Source organism: Ammospiza caudacuta, chromosome 4 (assembly GCF_027887145.1).
Source record: "Ammospiza caudacuta isolate bAmmCau1 chromosome 4, bAmmCau1.pri, whole genome shotgun sequence".
In the NCBI taxonomy this organism is placed as follows: Eukaryota; Metazoa; Chordata; class Aves; order Passeriformes; family Passerellidae; genus Ammospiza; species Ammospiza caudacuta.
Window position 1 is genome coordinate 55,784,685 of NC_080596.1, and position 26,382 is coordinate 55,811,066.

The following is a 26,382-nucleotide window of genomic DNA, read 5'->3' on the forward strand; positions in this document are numbered from 1 at the left end:
ATTTAATTTTCAAAGGTGTCACGGTTTGGCTGTGGGTGAATGTCAGTGCCCACAACCCGTCTCATGCTCCCTGGTGGTCTAGTGGTTAGGATTCGGCGCTCTCACCGCCGCGGCCCGGGTTCGATTCCCGGTCAGGGAAACAAAAGTGTCATGGCTTCACATTGGTGCAGCAGAGCCAATCTTTTAACTTTTCATGTTTTTACTAGTAAGAGGGTTAATTAGTTTCACACTGAGGTATCGGTGCATACTGGAAATAGATCTATTTGAATATGTAATTACATATATATAGATAATTAATTGTGAAATTAGCATCCTGCTGGTTCAGTATAAAATATCTCATTAAGTCACATAAAAGGGCTTGGTGACATGAGATTCCCAGTTTCACTTTCTTTATTTTGATGTTTAAGACCACACTACTTAAGATGTGCAAACAATGGTTCCTGTCTTCTTTCTTCTGCCAATGCTTATTCCTTCTGTAACTTCTACAAATGAGGATTATTAGTTGTCTGATCTGTTCATGCATTATTACCAATAAAAATGAAATCCTGGAAAGATCTTCCAATAAAGAAAAACAACACTGGAATTTAGTTTGGACATTAAGTTTCCAGAATTAGTAGTGGGTAGAGCCAAATACTACTTGAACAAAATTTGACTACTTTGCAATAGAAAAACTGCTTGCATGTTTCCCAACTGATTGCATTTTCTAGTAATAGGAACAAACCTAAGATACATTCCAGAAATCCTGAAGAAATAACTGACATAGACTGGGGCTATTAAACCTCATTTAAAATTAGTTTTGAGACTGTTAAGGAAACTTAGTAATGTTTTGAGTGAGATTTATTATTTTTGATAAAAGCTGATGGGTGGTTTCACAGCTCATCTAGTGGCAAAGCCAATTTGATCCTTTCCCCCTGCCCAGGGGTGTTTGTTGCAGTGGACAAAGAAGGGCAGGAAGCTACTGCCTCAGAAATTGTGCCAATTCCCTTCCCTGCTTGTAAACCCAGATTAGTTCTCTAATCTTAAAAGGAAGAAAAATAAAAGAAAAAGCACAATCTTTATTTCTGAAGTCAGAGAGAGATTGAGTTAAAGCCTGCCTCTGGAGAGCTTGTTTCATGTAGGCAGACATTGTTCAGTAATCCTGCTGCATTTTGCCATTTCCTTCAAGTTGGGATCTGCAGTGCTGCACTTTACCCAAAAGAAAAGGAAGATTGCAATTCTCTAAGTCTGTCACTTTTACGACACTGAGAACAGCTGACAGAGAACCACACCCTCAAAAAAAGAGTAAATAAAAATGTAAGAGCAAAGCAGAAGCAACTGAGGTAAGCAGCAGTGCTTTGTGTAGAAAACCCAAGAGGAAGAAATTATTGTTTTTAAAAGTGCAAAGAACCCTGTGTCCTGCTGCTTGACTGCCTATTGTGCTGAAAAGGACAGCTCTGCAAGTTCCTTATTATTTGGTTAATAAACAGATGAGTCTCGCACTGAGAAGTAAGAAAACATCTGAGTTTTCATGTTCTTGGTCAGCTACTTGACTGAAAAGAGGTATTTCCAACTCTAAACATCTCAGATACTGAATCACCCTAATCTTTTAATACTTGTATTTCTGAAAAAAAAATTGCATAAAAATAGTGGCTACAGTTAGTACCATGAATAGAGCTGACAGTCAAGCACAGAAGAAAAGGGTTAAAACTTTTACTATTTCCAGAGCACTTCTTTTTCTATTGCAGAAATGGTACTGATGTACTATTTTTGAGAAAAAAATATTTCTGCATATTTTTTTCCTAGAAAAGGAGACTGGGAGGTAGTGAGGGGAGGAGATATCAATTGGGGTGCATGTCCCAAACAGGAAACTGGCAGTCTGGTATTCTGAGGTAGACACCTGTGGATGGGTCTAGTTAGGGGCTGAATGTTTTTGCATCAGGTACCAACACTGTATGCAGAAATAAGAGTATTTCTGCACACAATGTTGGTACTAGAAGAAAAAAAAATAAAATCTGTCCTTACAATTTTTGCAATATTGTATCTTAAATTAGTGCAGTTTACTTTAGGTATTCAAAATCAGTAATAGCAAGTAAATAAATTATTTAGGTAAGAATAATTTAGAGTATTCTATTTGGAAGTACTGGGAAGCTATAGCTGCCTCTGCCTTGTACAAGAATAAGTCTTTAGTTTTATGCCACGTCAGTAGGAAAGTCTAGCTGTGGATGCTGAAATACTAAGTGGGCCAAGCTCTAAGCAGGGGAGTTAGTTTACCAGAGTATAAAACTAAGCTCAAGTTTAGCAGTGAGGATGTAAGGAATAAAGCATGAATTTCAGGCCTGGTGCATGGGAAGAGGTAACAGAGTGAGTGGAAGCAATGCCCCACATTCTAAGGGTGAATCCAGGGTCACATTTAGTTTCTGAATTCTTGCAGGTCCTGGTGATAACGCTGCTGTGGTGGCTACAGCTTCCACACGGTCCTGTGGCTCCTCGGGGCAGGTGCGCTGCCCTGCCCTCACAGTGAGTACCCTCCATGCAGGTAACAGGCTCCACGCTGGTGCACATTGCTCCTGACACAGCCCCGGCACACAGGAGCTGCCAGCACAGCGAACACGGCCCTTGAGGCAGCGGCGGCAGAGAAGCCTTCCCTGGCCACAGCTGACACCCACAGGGAGACACACCCAAAGCTGCCCGGGTGAGAGGCTGCCCCGTGGGCAGTTCCGTGAGCGTGGCCCTGCACTGACCCCAGGCACTCGGGAGCCATTGTGGCACAAGACCAATGCCATACAAACGGGTCAAGGAGTCACCTCAGGCCTTCAGGACACGATGCCCCGCGCCCATCTTGCCCCCTCGCTACACCCCAGCATTGCGGTTGCCGGGCTCAGGAAACCACGTCTGGGAGCTGTAATAATAAACTTATGTCTGGGGCCCTCGGGGTAAGCCCCACAGGAGTGTACAACAAACGCCTTCGCCCACGCTAAGGCTGGCACGGCCACCCCGGCTCGGCGATTCCCACAGCAGCTGCGGCAGGGTGGGCGCTGCGGGGCAGCACCGCCCCGGGCCGGCGGCCCCGCGCAGGCGCCGTGCGGGCAGGGCGCGCCCCGCCGCCGCTGGGCCGGGCCGGGCAGGGCAGGGCGGCAGCGGCTCCGCTGCCAGCGCGCAGCAGCGCGGGCAAGGCGTCGGGAATGGCTCCGGCAGCGACCGGCGGGATCCCGCCGACTGCGCCATCGCTGGGCCTGATGGCTGACGGGCTGGGCAACAGCTCCGCTCTCGGTGGGTCGCTGCGGCCTCGGTCCTTCGCCGCGGTGGGACGCTTCAATCCGCGACCCGCTCGTTCCCAGGCGGCGGCCCTTGTACCGCTGCGCGGGCTGTGACCTCGGCGGGCAGTACGGCCTCAGTCGCCGCTGGGATGTCTAGGCTGACCCCGCTGCTTCTGCCGGGGCCCGACGCGGTTTCTTCGGGGTGCCCGGCGTTCGAGTGCCTCCCTGGGAGCGAGGGAGGAGAGCGGCAAGGCAGGGGCGCGTCCCCTCCGCCCTAGCCGCGGGCAGCCCGGGGCAGCGGGCTGCAGGAGGTCAGAGCTCCGCGGCTGAAGTTTCTCCCGCCTGTCAGCGCAGCGCGGCGGGGGCGCTCGGGGCGGGCGCCGCCGGGTCCCGCTCGGGCGGGCTGCGATGCCCTCAGCGATCGCACCGTGCTTATGTCGCGACAGCCCGGCCTGCTGATATAGGGGGGTTGTGGCCAGGAGGGGCGAAAGGAAAAAAAAAAACCCGGCCAAAAACTATAATGAACTGTGCGAGCTCGAGTCTGACAACTCCTCCGCAGTTGATTTACTTTAACTGGGATCGGATGGCTCTTAAGATAGAAGTGCATTAAGGAATTGTTTGTATTTATCATCTCTTGTGAGGTTAAGCTTGGCTTAGTGTTTAGATTTTGGGAATGAAAAGTTGACTGTAACCCTTGAGAACTCTGAAGAGCACTTGCACACATAAAATCACCAAGGAAGTTAGTTTAAAATGACATTTTCTTTGTTTATGTCTAACCACAACTGTTATGCTGCTAATAATCTAAAAATGAAACCGAATTTGTTGCTGGTGTAGTCTGAAGTGCTTCTTTTTTCTTTTATTTTTTTTTGGTGCATTGTCTGTGATGCTCAAACACTTGTATTAAAAATTGATGCTCATTTCCACTTTCAGCTTGATCAGCTGTATTACCTTCTGATGGTATGACATAAGTAAGAGTATACAAACTTGTTTGAGAGTAAACTTTCAACTTAGTGGAAACAGTTAAGATGACCATACTTACTAGCAAAGAATAAATCCAGAAGTGTTTCTTGTCTTTCTGGCATTCTTTTTGTAAATTTGTGTTTTACTTGGTTCAGGCAAGCTTGGTCAGGAGGGTTTGAGATATCTGCTACCCGCTGTTTATTTTCTGAAAGCAAGAGGAATGGAAGGCTTGTCGTCCAATGCTTCAGGAGAGTGGAAAGAAATAAGTACCACTGTGCACCTTGAATTTCAGATTTATGTTGCCTAGTAGCTGCTGTCTGAGGACCTGAGGTTTTCTATGTAACCTATGAGGAGAGAAATTGTGGATTTTTTTTCTCTTCTTGATCGTGACCATATATATATATATTTTTTTTTTTTTTTAACAGTTAAAAAAGTAGTTTGCTCTTTGGCTGTTACTTCAGGGAATTGCTGCATGTTGATACTTGCTGTAATTGCTATACAGTTTACCTGCTAGTGGTATCTTGAAGAGGCTGTAAACAGATGTTTTAGTAAATGAAAGGATGTGTGTATGTAGGTTTATACTGGCTTTTTACAAATGTTTGTACTCAGGATTGCTTTATTGAACTTGAAGGTGGGCGGACAACTCTTGGTATGTTGTGTGCATTTGTAGGATTTAATAACTACAGCAGCAATTTAGCTGTATATCTCGCTGAAGAGGATTGTTCTTATGCAGACTAAAAATTGGCAAGTGTAACAAGAGATGCAAAAAGCTGCGAAAGAATTTTCTTCTCAGAGTTTTACAAATGCTTTCTGCCAATGTATCTGCTGTATCTCAAGATCACAGCATACCTCTTCACATAGGAGATACTTTGGTTTGGGTTAAAATTGATTTTTGACTTCTGTAAACTAGTAAGGATTGTTGTTAGCATGCATAAATTCATTGATACAATGTGCTTGGTGGCACTGATTTAGTGCGGCTCGCTAGATGCTGATTGTGCTTGTAAATTTAACCAATGATATGCAATAGTACGAAATAGCTCATGTGTCCAGGAAGGATTTTATTTCATTGCTTTTAAACGGCCGTACTGGTGAAATGTGCTTTATTTAATGTACTGTAGCTGTTTGCACAGTGTGTTGTATTTGAAAACAAGTTTGAGGAACAATTTTCCAACAGAAATGCAAATGTAAAGCCCCAGTTCTGTGTATTTTTGCTGTAGGAGCTATATGTTGCTCAAGGAGCTATATGCTGCTCCAAAGCAATTACACCATAAGCACTGTAATTTAGTACTGGTGAACAGTGAACCATTAGCTTTTTGTCTCTGTATGTGTTAATGCAGCATTATCAATCACATACTGTGCAGCACAAAGAACAGGCTAAATCTTACTTCCCTTTAAATTTTCCTCTTTCTCAACAGGACAAAACTGCTTGATATACTGTTAATTTTTTTTTCTCATAGAATTCTAAATAATGTCAGATGCCTTCATGGTGTGGTGACTGATGATTGACTAGGTTTGGTCTTCCCTGTTGGTTCTTAAGCTCTCTCTGGCTGTGAGGGAATTGCAATGCTTATTGCAATTATTTCAGCACTCAAAATCATTGAGTCTTATATGCATTATACAGGAATACTTTTAGCTGTGTTTTTTTTGCTGTGAATAGGACCTACCGCACATAGCAGGTACCTCCTTTCTGAATCCCCACCCTACCCTGAGGCTTTCAGAGAAGCCAGTCTAAAACTTTCTGCAGAAATTTACTGAATGTGTTGATAGGGTGTATAATTCAGAAGAAATTTGCATTAGTAAAGAACTTGTCAGGGTGGAGACTTGCCTCAGTGTAGTAAGCTCTCTTCCCAGACCTCTGGCAAAATTTGCCTACAGTCAAAATGTTTGTAGTGACTTTGGTGAGCCAGAGATTTTTTTGTCTCTAATATAAGAACCCTTAGCAGGCTGTGGCCTGAGTCACTTTGAAAGGCTCAGTGTTTTATGGTTGTGAGCATGATGCTGGGCACCAGGGATGCTGTTTGGTGTCTCAGGTCGTGCCTGAGACTTGCTGCCTTACTGGGGCTTACTGTTGGTGTTCACTAAGTAGGTGCATTTAGAATGGGCTTTAAGGAAACTTGGCTGATCCTTCTTGAGATACTGCTTTTGACAAATCTGATGAAGGCTTTGAAGTTTGTTCTTAACAGAAATTCTTCATCAGCCCTGTAACCTCTAAGGCAGTTGGCAGTGTGTTATTAGTTGTCAGAATGTTCCTTCATCGTGTGGCTTCCTTTTTGTCATCTCACTTCCTGCTTATTTCACTTCTGGTTGTAGGTTCTGATTACTACAAGGAACCAGAAGTTAAGCGGAATTCACAAATGTGTTGAATGTTCTTCTTCGATGATAGGTGGCTTTCCTTTGTTATTCACTTTAAGCATATTCCCTGATGTACAATTTCCTTGAACAATAGACAAAGCGAGTGGTAGGGAATAGGTTTTCTTCACTTGAGGGTTGTTTTTCTCTAGAAAATAAACTTCTTTTAACCTCTTCTTTACTGACTTTTCTAGTTTGCTGTCTTCTGTAGCTACTACCTGATTAGGAAGGCAGAGAAGCCCTAATGTTTTCTCACTATTTTTTTGTGTGTGTGTTTTGGGCAGTGCTATATTTTGTCTTGTGATTGAAATTGCTAGTAATTTCATCTGCTTAGTTTTGCAAAAGCAATTTGACTCTGGTGTCCAGAATAGATAACTACTATTTGAATCAGATACTTGTAAAAAGTATATTTGTTTTGAAGTTGCATCAAACTCTTCTTGTTAAGTTTACTATCAGTAAAATAAAGACATGTATTAAATGAATACATGATTACCATCAGAGTAAATGATTTACCTAAATGATTTCCCTGGAAAGCACCTGAACTAAGAGTCTAAAAAAAATTAAATGTGACTTGATAATAGAAACCTCTACTGCAGCTCTAATAGAATGCTGTAGCTCTGAGTAAGTTGAAGGTACTGAATGAAAATATACAACTGATTACTTTTAAGGAAATATCCACCACTTCTGAAATGCCAGGAGATACAAGCTGGCATTGAATTAACTTCACTAAAACTCAAGTTTAAAAGTAAAGTTAATTTCTTAAATTCTTGAGATTGAGGTATTTAGGTATTTAGTTTTATTTAGTTTTATTAATTTATTTAGTTTAGGTATTGAGTTTTATTTATTGAGGTATTTAGTGTATTTAGGAAATTTAGCTAATGAACAAACAGTTTTTATTTTTATGCCTGAATTTAAAAGCATGTAATTTAACATGAAAGAAGTTTTATGCTAAATGATACTTAAAATGAATGCTGTAAATGAAAGAGCACATCCAGATGGAGCAGTCTGATCTAGTGAAGGTGTTGGGATTACATAGTCCTTAGAGTCCTTTCCAAATCATTCCATGAACCATCCACCTTTGATAGCTGGAGGTAGGAAGTGTTGTGAGTGTTGAATTTAGTTGAAAATACACTTTCTGTAGAGCCAGGAGAGGATGACTACGTATCATTATCAGGTGTCTTTTCCTTGCAGGGGGAGCTGGGTTCACAGGCTGCCTGACCATTTCTCCTTGTGCCATTGCCACAGAAAGCTTAAGCAGTGCTTTTAGCAGCAGTGTAGGTCTGTGGGGTGAATTGAGCCACAAGTGATCCAGGTACGAAAGAAAGGAGAAGACAAAGCACCAGAAAAGCCCCAAAAAAGAGCCAAACCCCCCCCCCCCCCAATGCAAATGATATTCTCTTTAATTATTTTGAACCCTAAGTGATGACCCTTTTTTCTACTGCTGGGTAGACTGGCCCATTAATGGTAAGGAGGGGGAGAAATGCCTAAGCTGATATTGCTACTGAGGCATGTTTTCCAGCTGTGCTTAGCTGAGATGTTTGAACAGATCATGTGCCATACCATAATATTTCATTTGTGTTGTACTTAAATAGGTTGTATGTTCTCACATTTAATTTGTTTAAATATTAATTAACATTAAGGCCAACAGTATTTTGTTTCTGTATACTGTCAGATTGATATCTATGTTTCATTTTCATTCCTAAAAGCAGGGAATATCATCCTGTAACTCCTTAAGATTCATGGACAAGAAGATAGTGAATATATATGTATCTATTTTTAGCAGGTAGATTGCTCAAATAACCAATTTCATAACATGTAAACAAACTTTTTTAAAAGGCATGCCATAAAAGGCAAATGGCATGAGGATAATGGGCAAAATCCAGAGTAACTAAAGAGGATTTTTTACCACTAGAGCAGAGAGAAGATTATGTTATTGTTTATGGGCCACTTTCTCTAAACAATACAAAAACAAGTGGAATGTGCTTGAAGTAATCAGATGGGTGTATATTCTACTTAGATTTAGTATAGGAGATTAGAAAAACAGTGCATTATTTTAATGCTGAGTTGTATACTGCTAACATAAGAACTAAACTGTTTTGATCTTGGTTATTAAAAGGATTTGTTTTTCAAGAATCTGAGTCATACTTTAGGCAAGATAGGATTAAGATTAAATGTTGCTAGAAATTTCTCATGTGCTTTATGAAAAAATTGTCTATGCCATGTAAAAATTGCAATTGAATGAAGCATGAAATATTTTTCCACTTATCTGTTAACTTTTTTCTTCTTATATTCTGTTTCCTGAAGGTCTTGAGCAATTGCTGAGGTGGAAGAACACTACCAATGTATCTGAGTAACAGTGATTAGAGCCAAAAGACTTGTCTGAGGTTGACTATCTTTATATTTTACTTCTTAGGTAAGGATGAAGTAAGGGCAGGCAACATTCAACTTCAGTACTTGGCATATATTATTTTTTAAGCAAATGAGTAAGTGGGATCTGAATTAGTAGCATGAGTACAATTTATTATTACAGCTTAAGCATCACTAAGTGTGCGGAATATCACTTCTAAATAATTTCATTTAGATCACATCCTCAAGTCAGTTTCATATGTAGACTGGTATACAATGACTGGTGTATAGGAATGCCAGGACAGCAAAGCACTGAAACAAATCAGTTCTTTATGAATTGACTCAAGTCAAGGAAGATTGCTATGGCCTGATGGAAACCTTTGAGAAGCAGCATCATGCATCACGAGACTGAGGTGAACTGTCAGCAGTCCGACAGAAGCGTAATGTGCCTCTGGGGAAAGGGAATGGGGAATGCACAATGAACGATGGAGCTGTGACTTGGCACATAAATTGTTCTGCCTGTTTAGGTCCTCAGGGCTTGGCTTTGCATTATGGCATAATTGCTGAGGGTTTTGAGGGCAGACTGTGTAGGGTGTTCGATAATGAAAGCTGAGTGCTTTGCTCTGCTTGTAAGGTTACACGGCACCAAGTACTCAATTCAGCTAAGTTAGTTTCTTCTTGGATAGTTTTGCTTTGCTTTTGGTGAATTTTTGTGTGTGAGCAAAAGATGAATGGCATCAAGCAGTTTCTGGACGTTGTATAAATAAAGTGTTTTTGTAGAAATGTTGTTGATACAATGTTTTACTAGTAATGTGTGTTTCTTGTTGAATTTTTAGGTATCTAATTACAACCAAAGAAAAGTCACATAGGCCTGTGTAAATAATCTGGTATGCTGAAGTATCCGTGTTAATTTAATGAATTTTTAAATGAAAAAAATATTTCTAAGTATGTTTTCCTTCATAGTTCAAAACCTGTGTAAACCTTAACCCTTTTAATAGACTAATCTGTGTTACTGAGCATTCAGTTGATAAATTATAATTTTGTCAACATTCTTCTGTCAGTAAAAAAAAGTGCCAGTATAGGCACAATTTTCCTTTTGGAGGAAGTATATGCAGAGTTTGCTCTTTTGGGGGGTGGTGATGGTGTTAAATTGTATCTGTGTTTTCAACGGCTGTGTTGATGATGGGGTTTCAGGTTGATGATTTAAAAATAATTATGTTGGAAATTATACTTTCTTTTAATAGAATCATAGAATGCTGAGGGTTGGAGGGGATCTTAAAAATTGTTCAGTCTCAACCCTCCTTGCACCACCTCCCTCTAGACCAGGTTGCTCAAAGCCTTATCCACTCTGGCCTTGAATACTGCCCTCACATTTAAAATTTTTCTGCACATAATTAATGCTACTGCCCTTTTTTTTGACCATAGTCTGAGACTGTGGCTCCATGTTACTACAGTTACTCTAGGATGTTTGTTCTAGATGTACTTGTCTATTCTTGCTCATTGTTTTTTCCCCACTTCAGCATACTCAGTCAGTGGATTGTCTTAACAGAGGAGTTTGCCAAACCTCAGGTTATGCTGATTCAGTAAAATGACTGCTTAAAAACGAAAGATTTTTTTTGTGGTCTTGTTTCTTAAAACCTGGTTGTCTCAGTAATCCAGTTAAAAACTCTTTTTAGGATAACAGTCTCTCAGGAGCACAGTGACTGGGGTAGCTGAGAACTGAATGGGAAGGGACCTCTGAAAACCACTTTGGATCTGGAGGAATTGCAGTGAGCCATGATGTGGAAAGCCAGAGGGTTGGACCTCTAGCCATGTTATAAGGCCCCCTTGCTTTCTGTGTTTGGTGGGAATTTCCTGCCATGGTTATGGAGAAAATAGGTACTTGTTTGGGCGATCCAAAGAGAGGCAGAAAACGCAAAGTTGAGTTGGATAAATTTTATGACCCTTCCACAAAATGGCTTGACTAGCAAGTGGATGATGATAGAAAGGAGGTGTTTCCCATTCATTCTTAAAATCAATACAGTGCAACAAAATCCAAAGTATCTGCCTGTTGTTGTCTTAGATTTGAACAGGAAAGGTGCTTATTTATTAATACCCTTTAGAGCTTGTGTTGTATACTGTTTCAGTTGTATTTCCTAGATTGTGAGATGTTGTAGTCATCCAAGTAATACTTCTCTGGTGTGATGGTTTCCTCCTGCCTCGAAAGTAAATGAAACTACTTTGTTGATTAACTGGGATACTTTGTGGCTGTTGCCACCTGATGAGTTAGAAAAAAAGTAATTATATTTTGGTATATTAAAGCATGAATTATAAATTCTTTGAATGCAAGTAAACTGCATGTAAGATCAGCCTTCTCAGTTACATGACTGTATCCCTTACCCTTTCCTGTCTTCTGTTTCCTTGCAGTATAAAACAACTGCAATCTTGAAGTGTTAAATTGTAGATATTTTTCAGTTGTCCTACTCAGGCATGCCGTAGAGCTTCAAAGGTTACATGTTGGTAAATTCTGCACACAGTCATCTGTAGGATTTTTGCCCTCTTAAAAGTGAATAGCTTTCTCATTTGATTTTGGGAACAAACTAGACCATCTGGTTTTGTCCAAAGCAAATATTCTGAGATTCTGCTTAACATTTAGTTTTGATATCTGTTCAGTAATTTGTTTGCACTTCTTTCAATTTGTCTGCATTTGTGCTATTTCCTAGGAAATTATTTTAGCAAAATGCTTAATACTTCTTTTTTTTTTTTCCTTGTTGCTAATTGGGGTTTATCAGTTGTTATTTCAAGTAATTTCCATTGTTTTCACTTTGAGCAAGTTTTGTGTATTGCATACTACCCAACTGACAATTTGAGACTGTTCTGAAAAATGCAGAAATGTTTTAAAATAAAAGGTTTACTGTTTCTAGAGGAATAAAAAAAACTAGGGTAAGTACCAAACTTCTCTTTGCTGTCTGTCACCTTACTGGTGTTTCTCAAATGCAACATAGTTATGCAGCCAGTGCAGTAGATGTTTGTGGAATAATGCTCTTTCTGCAAATTTTTGGAAGCTTCCTCTTTTTTTTTTTTTTTTTTTTTTTTTGTTTTGTTTTGGTTTGGTTTTTTTTGTTTGTTTGTTTTGTTTTTGAAAGGAAAGGATTATAATTCTAGACATTTTATAATTCTAGACATTTGTGTTGTGAAAGTGTCCCTGTCATGTAAATGGTTTTCTGCTGACTTCTATTCTTCAGCGAGTTTGATGAATGGAACAATTGTGAATTTCCTTGTCCATTTCAATAGAAGTAGATGGGAAATAGATGGATAAAAAAATGAACACTTTCTGGTTGTTATTATTTCTACTCAAAAAAAAATTGTTTTCTGCTGGAGTGGAGGAGAAGAATAGAAGGTAGAAATGCATGTTGGGGATAGCAATATGTAAGTCTTTATTATGTGGGGTGGGGAATGTGTATAAGCTCTAAGGGTTTGCAAAGGTTTTGAGTATGCAATGTGTAATTTTGGATTTATCTGAGCTGTTGACCTTTTTATACTTTGACATGGGAGAAGGTACTGTATTCTTAGTTTCTTTGTGTATATTGGACTTAAAAGTGTGTTAATATTGAAGAGATTGTTCAGAGATGTGGAATGTTCATTATCTGGATGGAGTTTATGTGCAAAACCTGATCTAATCAGTGCTGCTTTTAGCAGCACTTGGACTGATGAATTTCACGTTTCCCTTCTAGTGTAAATATTCTATACTTTTGATAGGTCAGAATCCCAGTTTATAACATGGAGTTTTTATCTGTGAAATTCAGAACTTAAATGAAACAAAAGTGCTTAAATGTGGATATAGTGTGTGACAATGCTTCAACTTAAATTCTTTGTAAGCAAAAAGAATTCTTTCATGTCAAGTTTAAATACAAAATGATTTCCAGATCTCAGACAAACAATGAGTCCACCTTATTCTGATGAATAGGGAGTGGGTGCTTTTTTGAGAATTTCCATTGTCAAAAGAAAAGTAAAAATCAAGGCTGTTTCTTTCACACCTGATAATTTTTCTATGCAAGGGTCAATATTAAATCCTGTATTTACTCTCATATTAGGGAAGAATCCACATTTTATTGATAATTTTGCATGAACTCCTGGACTGGAGGAATATTATAGCATTTTCCTCGCTGATGTGAACAAGGAGCAATGGTAGTGTTATTCTTTTGTGAAATGTGAGCCCTTTATTTGAGATTACAAGCCTGTCAGGCTGCAGTATGGTTGATTCTTCACTGTTTTATTGAAGAAATATCACACAGATTTTTTGGATGTTAGGTGTTTGTAATTGTTTGGTGAAGAGGGAATATTTGCTGTTTCTGGTGTAAGTTGTCAGCCAGTAGAGTATGTGCTTTCCTCTTCGCTGCAGAAGGTACTGTGGAGATTTGGTCATGCTTGTAATTTTCTGAATTTTTTCAAGTGATTTACAGTGTATAGTGATACATTTATTTATTGATTTACATAGATGGAGAGGTTCCATGGGTTTTGTCAAGCCATGGCTTACAGACAACTACTTTGACAACTAAAGTGGATGGCAATGATGGCAAGCCTGAACACCTAGAGTATATTGCCTTTGCTTTGGTTCCTGTTTTCTTCATCATGGGTCTCTTGGGGATCCTTATCTGCCATATCCTTAAGAAAAAAGGATACCGTTGTACAACAGAGGCTGAAGAACTAGAAGAAGAAAAAATTGATGAAAAAATAGGTAATCAAGTCTAATAAATTCTTATTTCTGTACATTGCAACTACTATGAAATAATTTATTGTGAGACTTCTGTCATTTCTGTGTCTTTATTTGACATCAAAGCAGTATTAAGAATAATATTTTTTGTTAGTACATGTCACTTGGGGTTTGATCTCTGCCAGTCAAATCCAGGCGTGTTCCGCTTTTCCCATGCGAGTCTGCTAACATTAAGTAAGATTACAGAGGGATCAAAGTATCCCTATATTTGTTTGCAACTCCACAGATGGAGTCACCAGATCATTTTCCTGCATTTTACATGCTGTTAACAACAAAGTATTGTTGTACATAGTGCTAGCTGAGAAGTGGCAAAAAGCTTCCATTTAAAGCCTAAAATCTTAGTTTTATGTTTTGCAGTCTTGATTTGTCCTGTTGTGCTGTCATTCACTTCTCCCCTCTCTTTTTTATAAAACCAAGCCTTTGGACTGAATATCTTTATTCTGTTTTATGTAACACTACTTATAATTTTTCCTTAAAGATGCCTTTTTTTAATCCTAACATTTGTTCATTTGTACCCTTGTTTTTATTGTTCCTTTTCCCCATTTATTCTTACTTGGGGAAAAAAGGGTGTTACCAGAAGGGCTATAGTAACATGGTATAACATTTGTAAAATGTAAGAACAAAAGTCACTTGTAAATACTCCTCTTCCTTTCTCCTGATTAATTTCTTTCAGTAGGTTCATGATGAGTGCAAATTACAGTGGCTCTGTGGTAGGGGTAGAGCCATGTGGTGCAGTAATGATGTGTCAGTGTGTTCTTAGGCAGTACCTGCCTGGGGCAGCTGTGCAGTGAGTGGAGCTGTCTGATCTGATTGTTCCCCTGGGTGGAACAGGGGAGTGGCAATGAAGTGGGGACACCCCCCATGTCTCAGTGGCAGGAAGGAGCTGCCTCTAAGTTACCTTGCAAAGTTGCAGGTATTAAGATGAAGCATGGGTACAGAGGTGGAGAAGCTCCTAATTTACTACATAAGAGAAGAATTTAGAGTGTAGCCTATCAAACTTGCCTCAATCCCATTTTTTTAAATAAAGCATTTTAACGATTATTAGGGAAGGGCACAGTTTTGCCTCTCCATTGTTTTAGTTCCCCAATTGATCTTCTTCACTCTTTGCTGATTATTCTAGGGGGATTTTAATATTGTTAATGGGTGCATTCTGTTACAAAAATTTTCAGGTTATTTTTTAGTTAATCAATTGTTACGTCCTTGAAGATGTGAAAATCTTAAATTGAATCCCCCTCATAATAAAAGTGAACTGCTTTCTAGTACCTGTTTTAGAATAGTAGTTTGAGACAGTTAAACGTTTTGTTTTGGTTTTTTTTCCCCTCCCTGTTGTTAGGATTAGAAATGCTGCTCTCTTATTTGTCTCCTCCTTACTAGCTAGAGAAGGAATTTTGAAGTATGTTTATGAAAATACTGAGCTTAATTAGTTTTCAGCTGAATTTGTTTGGGCTACTGTAGAGATGATAAACTTGTGTTCATAGTTTTTACTGTATAAGGATGATAAAGTCCTACCTAAGCTTTACTTCCAAGTGACAAAAAATCTTGCCTCTTTTTTGAAATGTAGTTCATTCTGGTTTGTGTTCAGTTTTGGTTGTGACTGTCTTACCATTATTTATTTTTAAAATGGTTCAGTTCTTGATTCATAAGGCCAAGATACTGACAACATATTTATTTCTTTGCACAGAAATGAATGAAACTATACATGAGAATAGTGACACTGTGGGACAAATTGTTAACTACATCATGAAAAATGAAGGTACAGTATTGAAGTTACTGCCATTGAAGTTAGCAGCCCTTGTGATGGTGTTCTATAACAAATAGGTTTTTTTGGATAATCTAACATATGGTATGTTCATGTGATTTCCTTTAATAACCAATTTGTTCATTCTTAGCTCTTTGAAATTGTCTTTACAAGGCAGTAACTTCAAGGACAATAGGAAAGTTTCTTGCTTACTTGAAAATTGTTTTGTATGGTAAATTCAGGCCATGCATTTCCATATATTTTAACTGTTTAGGTATTTGGGTCTTTTTGGTTCAGCCTTTTGCTTTGTGAAGTAAAAGCTCAATGTTGCTGTCTTAGTGGCAGTGTTTAAAGCCTGTGGAAACTTTCATGTTTTGACTAGATTTAACTTCTTGTCCTGAAGTGATTCTTGCAGCTCTTGTCTGATGAGAGGCTTGTGCATAACTGAGACAGTATATAGCACTAATGGATATTTATATAGCACCAATGTTGAATTCTGTCCATGTTATCTGCATGTGTCTGCAAAGTAAGATGTGACTGAGAAAACAAAATCATAGTTAAGAACCCCATGGTATGCTTGGTTAGTTCAGAATGTATTTGCTCAATAGAAGAAATATTTAGGAGACTGGATGTTTTTGTAGGACAAGAGCAGTCAGCCTTTTGATTTTACATTTGTTCAATGGTCAGAATCAGAGTTCTGACCACTGAACTTGCTTTGAGTTACCTCTGAATCAGTCCTCTGGAAAAGCAATGGTTTTGAGTTTGCATGTGGGGATTTTTGGATTTTGTTGTTTGGGGATTTTTTCTGTTGTTCAGGGTTTTTTTTTTAGACTACTAGTGCTTTGAGCTTGTGTATTTTTCCTTGAGATTGTGATTAGGTAATTCATGTGTTTTGATAGGAAATGAGCAATTAATAATTCTTGGCTGATAATGAATTTTCATTTTGTGGGGCTCACTTAAACTGCTGCTTTTAATCTGAAGTTGAGTTAAACATGTGAGGTGATTCAAAGATTTTGTTCAAGAGTTTTGTGTAGATGGCTGCGTTTCATGGCTTGCATTGGGTGGAGCTTTGAGTGCAATATGAACTGCAATTTTTGTAGTTCATGTTAAGGTTACCCATAGAATTATATTAACATTTTTTTTCTGCAGTTTTCTTTTGTGCTTTTTTGGAGATACATAATGCAGTCATCTTTCTTTTAAATGAAATATCTTCGAGGAACTTTAATTTTGGTTTTGGTTTTTTTTCTAAAGTTAGAACCGTTCACTTTTGAAGAGTTCTGTTTATTCTCATTGCAGCAAATGCTGATGTGTTAAAGGCCATGGTAGCAGATAGCAGTGTCTTTGAACCTGAAAGGTAATTACCCCTCATTTTAATGCATGTTTCCTGAGGCAACTAAAAGCACATGCTTTCAAAGGACTTTGTTTCCTGAACTCTTCTAAGACTACATCGCTTGCTTCAGTTACCAGCTAAGAGAATAATACTTTGATTTTTCCTTTGTGTTTGAGTCCTTAAATTGTAACATACACCCTGGGTTAGTGGCTGGCTCTTCTGGTTATGTGTTCTAGGTGCATGATACAGTTTTTCTGCATTTTGGTCTAAAAATTTGCAGATGCTGCAAATACTGGTTTACTTTGGGGTGGAGTTACATACAAGGTGGCTTAGTCCAAAGCTACTGTGTCTTCAAAGAACAGAACAGCACTCATTTAATTTGTATAGGTGCTAGCTTACAAGAGACATCTTCTTCTGTGTCTGCTTTTGGTTTACTTTTTTCTTTATAATTGTTGCAATAGACATTGGTTGACCTACCTGTTAGGATTTTTCACTGCACAGGTAATTATGTAGAGAAAGCATCTCTGCCTTAGATGCATTGTATGTGTAAATAAACTAGATGCATCATCTGTGTAAAAGTGCTTGTATTTGTACCTGAGTACTTTTACCTATATCTAGACTCTCAGTACTCTTTGTATATAACTTCATATTCAAGGCAGAGGAGATGGAAGTTCAAGTAGTATTGTGTCACCTATGTAAGAAGTAGGAGTATATCGTTTCAGCAAAACAAAGAGTTGAGTATAGAACCATTAAACACCTGTTCTCATGGTGAGAGGCTTGGTTATTGAAAAGACCCCTGAATTTCCAAAGGGATTTCTCCTCAAGTATAGATATTTTTAAATGTCTGTGGTTCTGTAGAGATATTTGACAGAATCTGACAGATACTCCTGAAGCTTTTGTAGTCAAGTAGGAATCCTCTGTATTTCTTTGCAAGTTCAGTGCAGTATGAAACTTCCTAATTATAGAAATAGTTATGGCTGGGTAAAATCTACCCTTCTCTCAGTTGAAGCCATTAGTTCTGTCTTTGCTTCAGGTACTGAACTGCTTTTATTTTCCTTAATAGCATTTTCTTATTTATTTGAAGACCATTAAATATTTCTTGCCAATATTTTTATTTTGAAAATGAGCATCCAAGTAACTCTCAGTCCTTTCTGGCATGTTTTACTTCTTTAATTTGTTCTTTCTGTTCTCCTTTGGAGTCTCTGCAGTTTGTTTGTATTTCTTGAAATAACATTTCTAAACCTACATGGTAGGATCAGATCTGGCGTGATTAATGCTGAGTATTGTAAATTTAGGTTCACAGGTTATACTTCTGTTATTTCCACTGTTTTGTCCTTTTAAAGCAAGAATGTTGTTAATGATTCATGTTCTGCTCATGATCCTCTTTTTCTGAAGAATGGTCATCTGTCTGATTGATTTTGGTCTAGGTTTGGTTAAAGGCTTTCTGCTAAAACACTGAGAATTTGTGTTGTCCTTACTGCAGTACATCCTGTATATTTAGTAAGGTTTGTGTATGTGTGAATGTCTTTCATATATGCATTCTCTTCTCATCATTCTAATTTCTTATCTTGACCTCTGCAGTTGCTATGGGTTACCCAAAGTTTATGGGTACTTTAGCTGTTCTTCTATTCTGTTACCCAGTGAACTATTTAAAGCACTGAATATAACCAGGATCAAAAAAAACTCACACTTAATATGACTTTGCAGTTTCACAGCAACTACAGATATATTACATTCTGTATGTGTTTTTAATATGTTTTTACTAGGTGCTACTGTACTCTACAGTTATTCCACCTTTCATAAGCTCTGGTCTGCTGTGTTACAAGACAGTGTTAAAATTGATGCTAAAGTCCAAAAAAAGTACAACTGGTTTCTGTCACTGCTATCTGTTTGTTTTTCTGCTTTCAAGGAAAATCAGATTGATTATATTAGTTAATCTCAAATGCCTTTTGGAAGTTGTACTGCTTTTTCTTTCTAGGTACTTAAAATTTTATTTTTCCCTTGAAACTGAATGATGTTGTTTCCTTTTGTCATTGTGGTACACATTTTAGTTTTGCCTCCTTTCAGTATTGTGGGACTGTGCTCTTCTCGGAGTTCCTTGAGATCCTGTAACAATTCTGAAATACTTTCTATAATTTTCCAAGGCAGTTTTTTTGTGAGTGTAATCAGCTTATTAAATGTCTTCTTCAATATAAGTTCATGTAACCTATTCTCTTCTATTTAGGCTGACTTTTTTCCCCTCTTTTTTTTCTTGTCTTTTGTGTTAGTTACCTTAACCACATGACTGCAGCTGAATTAATTTGTGAAAGTGATTCCAATTGCAAAAATATAATATTGGAGGGAACTGTAAGCTGGACATCCTCACAAATAAATGTTTCCTGTAAAAACTGGTTATTCACTAGACATAACTGAAGGTTGGATTTAATCCTTTTTCCTTTTTAAGAAATAGTATTTTATAGTAAACATTAAATTCTCCTTATTTCTTTGTTTCTACAGCCCATTATCTCCTACCTCTCCTGAGAGTCCAGTGAGTCCAGGGACTCCTTTGTCACCAGGTGTTGTTCCGTTCAGACACAACTGCAAAGCCCATCACTTCCATACTGTTGGAGGAGTGGTAGAAAAGGATGTTTGTACTCGCTGTAGTCACAAACGATGGCACCTTATAAAGCCAGCTCAAAAATCTAAAGAGAACAGAAGAAGTCGTATTGGAGAAGTTACAGTGCTTTCTGTGGGAAGGTAAGGCTGGACTCATTTTGTTGTATACTTCTCTTAGAAAGCTACAGTGGCCAGTGTTGGATCAGATATCCACTGATTCTGCTCTGTTTATAAGATTGGTGATTTTTTTTTAATAATCCTGTTACTATTAGACTGAAGTTATTTCTGGAAGAAGTAAATGTGATTTTCTTTTTTTTTTAAGAACTATGTAAAAAGATGGAGATTTACTGTGGGTGTAAGTTTAAGGCTCTTGCTCATTTGATACAAGCTAAAAAGAAACAAGAATTGCACACTTACAAATTTCTCTGAATTTAGTATTTCTCAAGTAAGTGTGAGACTATAGAAGCCACTTCATTCTATTTGTTATTTTTAATTCTTACCTTATATTGTAGTTGTCTTAGAAAATCACTATTCTAAAAAGTGGTATGCAATCTGTGGATTCTGCTTCAAAACACAATTCCCTGAGAAAGTGTGATTGAGCAGTAGTGAGAACTAGAAAGACCTCTAGGTGATAGGAAGGAAGATGCTCTGAAGTGAAGCAGTGTCCATGTAGGTGTCTGCTCTGACATCTCATTCTGGGGACCTGGAAATTTGTTTCTGCCTATGCTATTGCTCCTGAGAATGACCTAACTCATCTGTGGGGAAATACAAGCGCTCTTTGTTTTGCTCACCTCAGATTTCGAGTCACAAAAGTGGATCACAAATCCAACTCGAAGGAGCGGAAGAGCCTGATGTCCGTTACTGGCGTGGAGAGCGTCAATGGGGAGATGCCAGCGAAGCAGGACGTGAGCGAAGCGCCCGCCATGCCTGCCAAACAGGACATGCAAGAGAGGAGGAGCTCAGAGTGAAGGCAGGTATCAAACATCTGAGCATGAGGAACTCATGCTGGAGGTGTTACGTTGTGAAATATGTGAAGGTAATTAGTACAGTTGAAAATGCGTCAGTTCTGTGTGAAAACTCAACTTTTAATTTCAAAATTCTCTACACAAGTCTGCAAAAATTATATGTGGTCACTCAGTTAATAATAAGTTAAGCAAGGCTTTTTTATCCACCAAATTCTTATCTAATTGTTTATTCAGATTTTGTAATTAGAGTAGGTGTTGAAATAACTTTTGTGGGTGTGGCATCACTAGTCCAACAGATAAAATGTCTGCATATTAATTTCTTGGCAATAAACAAATTTTGGCAATGGCTCAGATTTAGTGGCAATGTACTTATTGTCCGAAACGAACAAGTGCTGCTGACAGTTGTGTCGCTGGAATAACTACAGTTATTCAATAACTGTAGTGGCTTCCTTATGCTTGCTGTTTTGTACTGCATGCTTGTATAAGATGATTGCTTACTAGATACTTCTCTGATAGATCTGTGCAGCTTTGACTAATAGCAGTGGAGTCACATGAAACTGATGATCTCACAGGGATCTAACTAAGCCTGGCAGTTGGGGTTTTCTTGTGAGTCATTAAACTTCAGTAAATTGCTTGAGTTACTCTATTGAGCATGTGAAAAACATGCCCAGCATGGTTTTGAAATGAAATCCTCACTGTGTTGTTTTTTTTCTCTTCACAGTTTAGAATGTTAGGGGAAAAAAAACCCTGGAAGTTAATATGGTTTGCCTCTATTTGATGATATGCTGATGGATAATATGAAGGGGAAAGGTGATTTTAAACATATGTGATTCAAAATTCAGACTTGACCTTTGAGTAAGAAAGGCTCTGGGGTGACATAGTAAAGGTGCTGGACTTGAGGAAAGTGAACAAAGTGCACAGTGCCAAACTCTCTGTATGCTGAGAGAGAGGAAAAAATGATGTTGTGTCACATTATTGGTTACCTCAAATGGAAGAGGGAAATGCACAAGAGAAAATTTGGTCTGTTTAGAAGAGCAACAAGGCTCAAATGCCCTTGAGTATCTTGAGGTTAAAGTAGAGAGCTGGTATGCAGTGAGGGATAGTTCCTCCCAACCCTTGGTGGCAGCACAGGTTTCACTGTTGAACTAAGCAGAATGTGTTTGTCTGGCCTCTGTGCCTCATCACTAAATTATACCCAGGTTTTTGGAAACGTTGCTGTAGAGGAAAAGAGACTTGGAGATGCGGTATGCTTCCAAGTAATAAAAAAGTTATGGAGGGTAATGAGGTTGGGTGGATTTTTTTTCCCCCAGTAAATAAGAAGACAGTGATAGACTACATTGCAAGAAGGGGAAGCTCAGGTTTCAAAAATTAGGAAATTGGAATAAGCATCTTTATTGCTGGACATTTATAAGACCAGACTTGTCTATGCCAGTGTTTTGCTTTTTGATCTGTAGCACATTTTGGCCAATCACAGGTGCCTAGTGCTGCTGTTTCACTGTTGCACTGAAATCTGTGAAGGGTCTACAGATGTCAGTGAAAGGGAAACAGTACTCCTATTTTCTGATTCAGAATGATGTCCTTGTGCTCAAGGTTTTTTTTAATGTTGATGTGCCTTCTATTTCTTCCCTTTTTAAAAATCAATATCAGCTAAATGCAATAGGAGATAGTGTCTTCCTTCACCAGACTGGCATTTCCATGCCCAGCTAATTCTTTTGTTTGTTCTGTGACTATTTTTATTTCTTTTCTGTATCTCTAGTGGGAGATACAGAAATCTCATCAGATTGTTCATAATATGATTTTTTTTTCTACTTAAAGACAAGCTAGTTATCTTCTCTTTAAGCACAAGAAGTAGAAAGAAGAGGGCATATATGAAAATAAATTCCAGTGCACCTTGATTAAAAAACCCCATCATTTTGAAATCACTGAAAATGTTTTGTAGTCCAGTTTTCTCTCTAATTTGTTCTTTCCTCTCCTAAATAGGAAAGCTGTTCCCTGTAATTACCTAAAAGTTCTATAAATTTAAACCATTGCTACTTTAATTTAAAAATAAGCTGTTCTCTAGAGAGATACGATAGTAAAGCTGTAAAAAAATTGTCCATCTATGGTAGCTTTTTATTGTAGAACCTCCCCTTAGGATTAAAGTTTTGCCCCTTCTGAAAACAAATGTTCTAATAGCAGAGAAATGGTTCAGCAGAATATTTTAATGGACTCTCTAGTCCAACAGAGCTATTTTGTAAATCATCTGGGAAACTAGCCAGGTCTGTTTGGTTTGCACTACAAAAAAGAAACAGATCTTGCTTGAAAAAGGGTATGATACTGTTCCCTAGCATGGTTCTAGATCAGTTTTTGTCTACTGTCATGAGAAGCTACATGTAAACAGGTAGTAGTTAGACCTTTACTTCAGCTACTTATTTCAGACTTCTAATAAATTATTGTAGCCCAATTTACTGAAGCTGAATAAACTGCATTTAAGACTTTTGTGCCTCTAGTCAGTATATTTCTGATGAAAGCTTGTACTTTGGGTGAATTTGACTCAGATCTTTAGATGCAGAGGAAGAAGGCATAAATGTGTGTTTAACTGCTTCCAGAAAATGTCTTTCTGACATTCAGAGGATTTGTGGCTGACTTTAACCACTGTTACTGAGTTCCTGTAGGAGGTGGAATTCCTGAGTGGGACAGTACCTGGATGAAATAGCATTGCTGACTGCCTGTATTCACTGCTGCTCTCAAGTCCAGGGTTTTTTTTCCCCTAAGTTGATGTGCTCTGAAGCGACCTCTACAGTGTTTCAGCTTATCTAGTGTCTTGCTGGCTGTATCATTGAAAGTTGTGCAATGTCTTCTCTATGTCTTCAAGGTCCATGTCCTCAGCAGACTCCATTTAATAAGTTAATTTTATTTCAAATATGCTTAATGGCACATAAAGAGTGGTAGATACACTGCTGATAATTAAAATTAAAATTTTGAGTTGAGCTCTTGGACATCCATTTTAAGCTACTGGCTATAAACAGAGACTGGTGCTGGTACACTGAAACTATGTAGCATTTTCCATTTGTAGTGCTTAACATTGTGGTGTGATTTGTCAGTTGGTCTATGTGTTTGTCCATGCATTTCAAGAGTACTAGCTCAATTTTTAGTTCCTCTTTATGATTTCACATGCTAAACTTGGAATGCACGGCAACTACTTCATGCAATTGTGGCTTTTTTTTTCCATTTCAGAGCACCTGCTAAGTTTTTAATTGGTGTGTCCATCCTAAAAGTAATTTTGCTATTTAGGTTTATTTTTAGAACTGTTTTCTTCTCTTACAGGTGGGACTTTTAGAAGAAGATTGTCTGCAAGCACTTTGGAGAAAACTGAAAACTCCCAAGCAATGCATACTGTTTTAAGAAATGTATTTATGGCAATGTAGCATTTTAAAAGTTCTGTGATGTCATTCCTGCAAGGTTAAGCACTTAATGGTTTTTGACCAGTAAAATAGTGAGATTTAGACACTTAAATACTGTTGAGCTGTGTGGACATCACAACGAATGGCTTCATCTTAGGAAGAAAACATATGTACAAGTTTTTGGACAGGAAAGGTAAAAGCTTTATCAAGTCTTAAACTTTTTTTAGATAAGCAATTATGAGCTCAATATAAAGAGTAATACAATTACCTCATGGATAAACTACATTCACCCCAGTGGTCCATCTGGATTTTTCTTCTGTTCTACCCACTCCAAAATTGACAAGTGTTTGTTGAAGATAAAAGCCAGCCTTTGAAAGATGAAAATATTCTTTTAATCTAACTGCTTGTAGCTGAGTAAAACATAAAAGGAAATAATTGTCAGTCAAATCTGCACGTGTGCCTTCAGTACATAAACCCAACTCTGTGCAGGGTACCTCACAGTAGAGACTGGTTCAGTTATATGCAGATGTTAAATTAAATTGTTGTTCCCCAGACCCATATCTCTCTCTTACTACTTGACATAGGCTGAAGAGCATCTTTTTGTATGCAGTTGGATGAGCTCTTGGTGAGGTTACTTTCCTCAAGGCCTTGTGTTCTCCTGTTTTCGTGTAACTGCTCACTCATATTTGAAGAGTGCCTAATAGTTTTGCTTTTCTTTTCTTGTTCTTACCCACAGGTTCCTTATTAAGTTAAGGCAACATATTTCAAGCCTTAGATAAGGATATGGAATATTGGGCATTAAAATTTTTATGGAATATTATACTGAAGTGCTTCAGAGTGGCTTTATTGGACTGAGGGTAGTTGTATACATTGGCAACAAAATCTTAAGCCAGTGTTACTCCTTTCATATTTTAAGTGTGACTTAATGCTAAGATTTCCATGGTATTCTCATATTAATTTTCTGTTTCTACTTATTATCTCAGCTTTGTCCTGTTACTTGTTCTGGGGAGAGAAATCTCTGTAATATTTCAGCAAGCTTTTCTGTGTAACAGAAAATCATATCATTTGTTCTGAGTGCCTAAGAATATAAGCTCTAATATAATGCTTTTTAGTAGAGATTGCACTATATTCTGAGAACTATAACTTAATCTGCTTTATGAACTCAAGGAAAATCAGTGTATGGTTTTGAAATGGATTTATTTTCAATTGATACCTTCAGTCTTTTTGAACAAGAGCTCTAAATTGTGTTTCTTCTTCATATCTGAGACTTGTATTTCTTCATTGATTTATGTATGCTGTGTTAACAATCAGTGTGTACAAAATTACTCTTCTTGCTTGTGTATTAGTTACTCTCATGTCTTGCCAGGAAACATCAAGTTTTTTCACTCTTGCTGCAAGTATGTGCTGCTGGTGGTCTTCCTTCTGTGTGTATCCACAAGATACTGACTGGTCCTATCAATGTACTTTTCAACGATGCTATATTTGCCAAAAACCCTACCACTACCCACCCAAACTTTGAAAATAATAAATGTTTTATTGTTCTTTTCAAAATGAATATTTTTAGAAATAATTGACTGTCATTGAGAACTCAAAATAACTGTTTGGCTGGGACTCTGACTTCAGTGTTTAGCACTGCTCCCTGCTCCCATAAATTTAAAATCAGCTAGAGAAACATCTTCAGTATTTAAGTACAACATAAACAGCAACCTCATCTTAAAGGCACACATTAAGCTTCAAATGATTATTTGTGTGAAGAATATTTCTAGAAGATTTAATTAGTATTGGTTGTAGTAATAAGCTTTCAGTTTCCAAGTGGTTGATAGCTATGAGTATAAAGTGTTGCTGGAAAAAGGGAGCATTGGAGAAAACAGCAGTCTTCAGTTAATTTTCAGAAAAGATACAAAGTTACAAATTATCCCCAAAACTTTTTCTAAAAAAAGGGCAGTTTGTCTTGATATAGTATTTTGATGCATGATGGGTTAGTATGGCAAATAAATGGCAAAAGGATGGAAGAAAGTTTAAATGGTAATATGTATTTTTTTTTACTTATTTTAAAAGTAGTTTCTGTTTTGATTCCATTTAAAATACATAGACTAAAAGGGATGAAAAGATGTTGGGTATGTAAAATATTGTTTACTTGTATAAAGTAATTATGTAAGGTATTATGAGACTTGATATGTGCAAGAATTGAATTTATGCATTGCTACCTAAGCAAAAGAGGATTTAGAAACTGCCTGTTTCATTGCCTTTAACACTACACTGCTGTTGTAGGGGTATGCATATTGCCATGTTAGTCTGCTTTTCTTAAATTTGCTTATCAAATGTATTTTTAACAAAATAGTTTATATACAACTTTTATACTACAAAGCAGTAAATAAAAAAATATTGATTCTTAAGCTTCCTTCTGACTTCCTTTAGCCTTCAGTGATTGAGTCAAATTCAATTTTTGCACCATCTAAATGTAAAATGCAATCTTTTTGCCTCCTAAGTTTTTGTTTATGGAGGTAGTGAGAATGTTGGTTTGTAGTGTAATGTACTTCAGAGCAGTAGTCTTTTCTTCAGAAAGAACAATTGCAAATACTACTTCAGTTTCATATTTAAATGAGAAAGACACAAGTCTGTGCTTTAACCCAAGCTGGTGTCTTAAATTTAAAATATCAAGATTTTAACTTTTTATTATATTTCATGCAGAGCTTTTAAAAATACTCAACATTATTCTTAATTTTT

The 26,382-nt window shown here is 37.8% G+C and overlaps 1 protein-coding gene and 1 non-coding gene across 2 annotated transcripts; both read left to right on the top strand.

Annotated features, from left to right (window-relative positions):
• Window positions 1–67: 67 nt before the first annotated feature.
• On the top strand, window positions 68–139 carry TRNAE-CUC (transfer RNA glutamic acid (anticodon CUC)). The gene has a single exon. It is a non-coding gene; the product is annotated as a tRNA-Glu (tRNA).
• Window positions 140–3,096: 2,957 nt separating this feature from the next.
• On the top strand, window positions 3,097–26,056 carry RELL1 (RELT like 1). The gene is made up of 7 exons (XM_058803149.1): window positions 3,097–3,249; window positions 13,369–13,608; window positions 15,326–15,397; window positions 16,679–16,736; window positions 19,209–19,448; window positions 20,104–20,277; window positions 23,579–26,056. Exons 1-6 carry the CDS (start codon window positions 3,162–3,164, stop codon window positions 20,273–20,275), a joined length of 870 nt encoding a protein of 289 aa, XP_058659132.1. The 5' UTR covers window positions 3,097–3,161; the 3' UTR covers window positions 20,276–20,277; window positions 23,579–26,056.
• The last annotated feature ends 326 nt before the right edge of the window (window positions 26,057–26,382 follow it).

What these genes read in the sequence shown, in the direction of transcription:
- RELL1 (XM_058803149.1), top strand. Translation starts at nt 3,162, where the DNA reads ATGGCTCCGGCAGCGACCGGCGGGATCCCGCCGACTGCGCCATCGCTG. An exon ending in GGGCAACAGCTCCGCTCTCG is followed by an intron (nt 3,250 to 13,368) that starts GTGGGTCGCTGC and finishes TGATTTACATAG; the next exon opens with ATGGAGAGGTTCCATGGGTT. An exon ending in AAAAATTGATGAAAAAATAG is followed by an intron (nt 13,609 to 15,325) that starts GTAATCAAGTCT and finishes TTCTTTGCACAG; the next exon opens with AAATGAATGAAACTATACAT.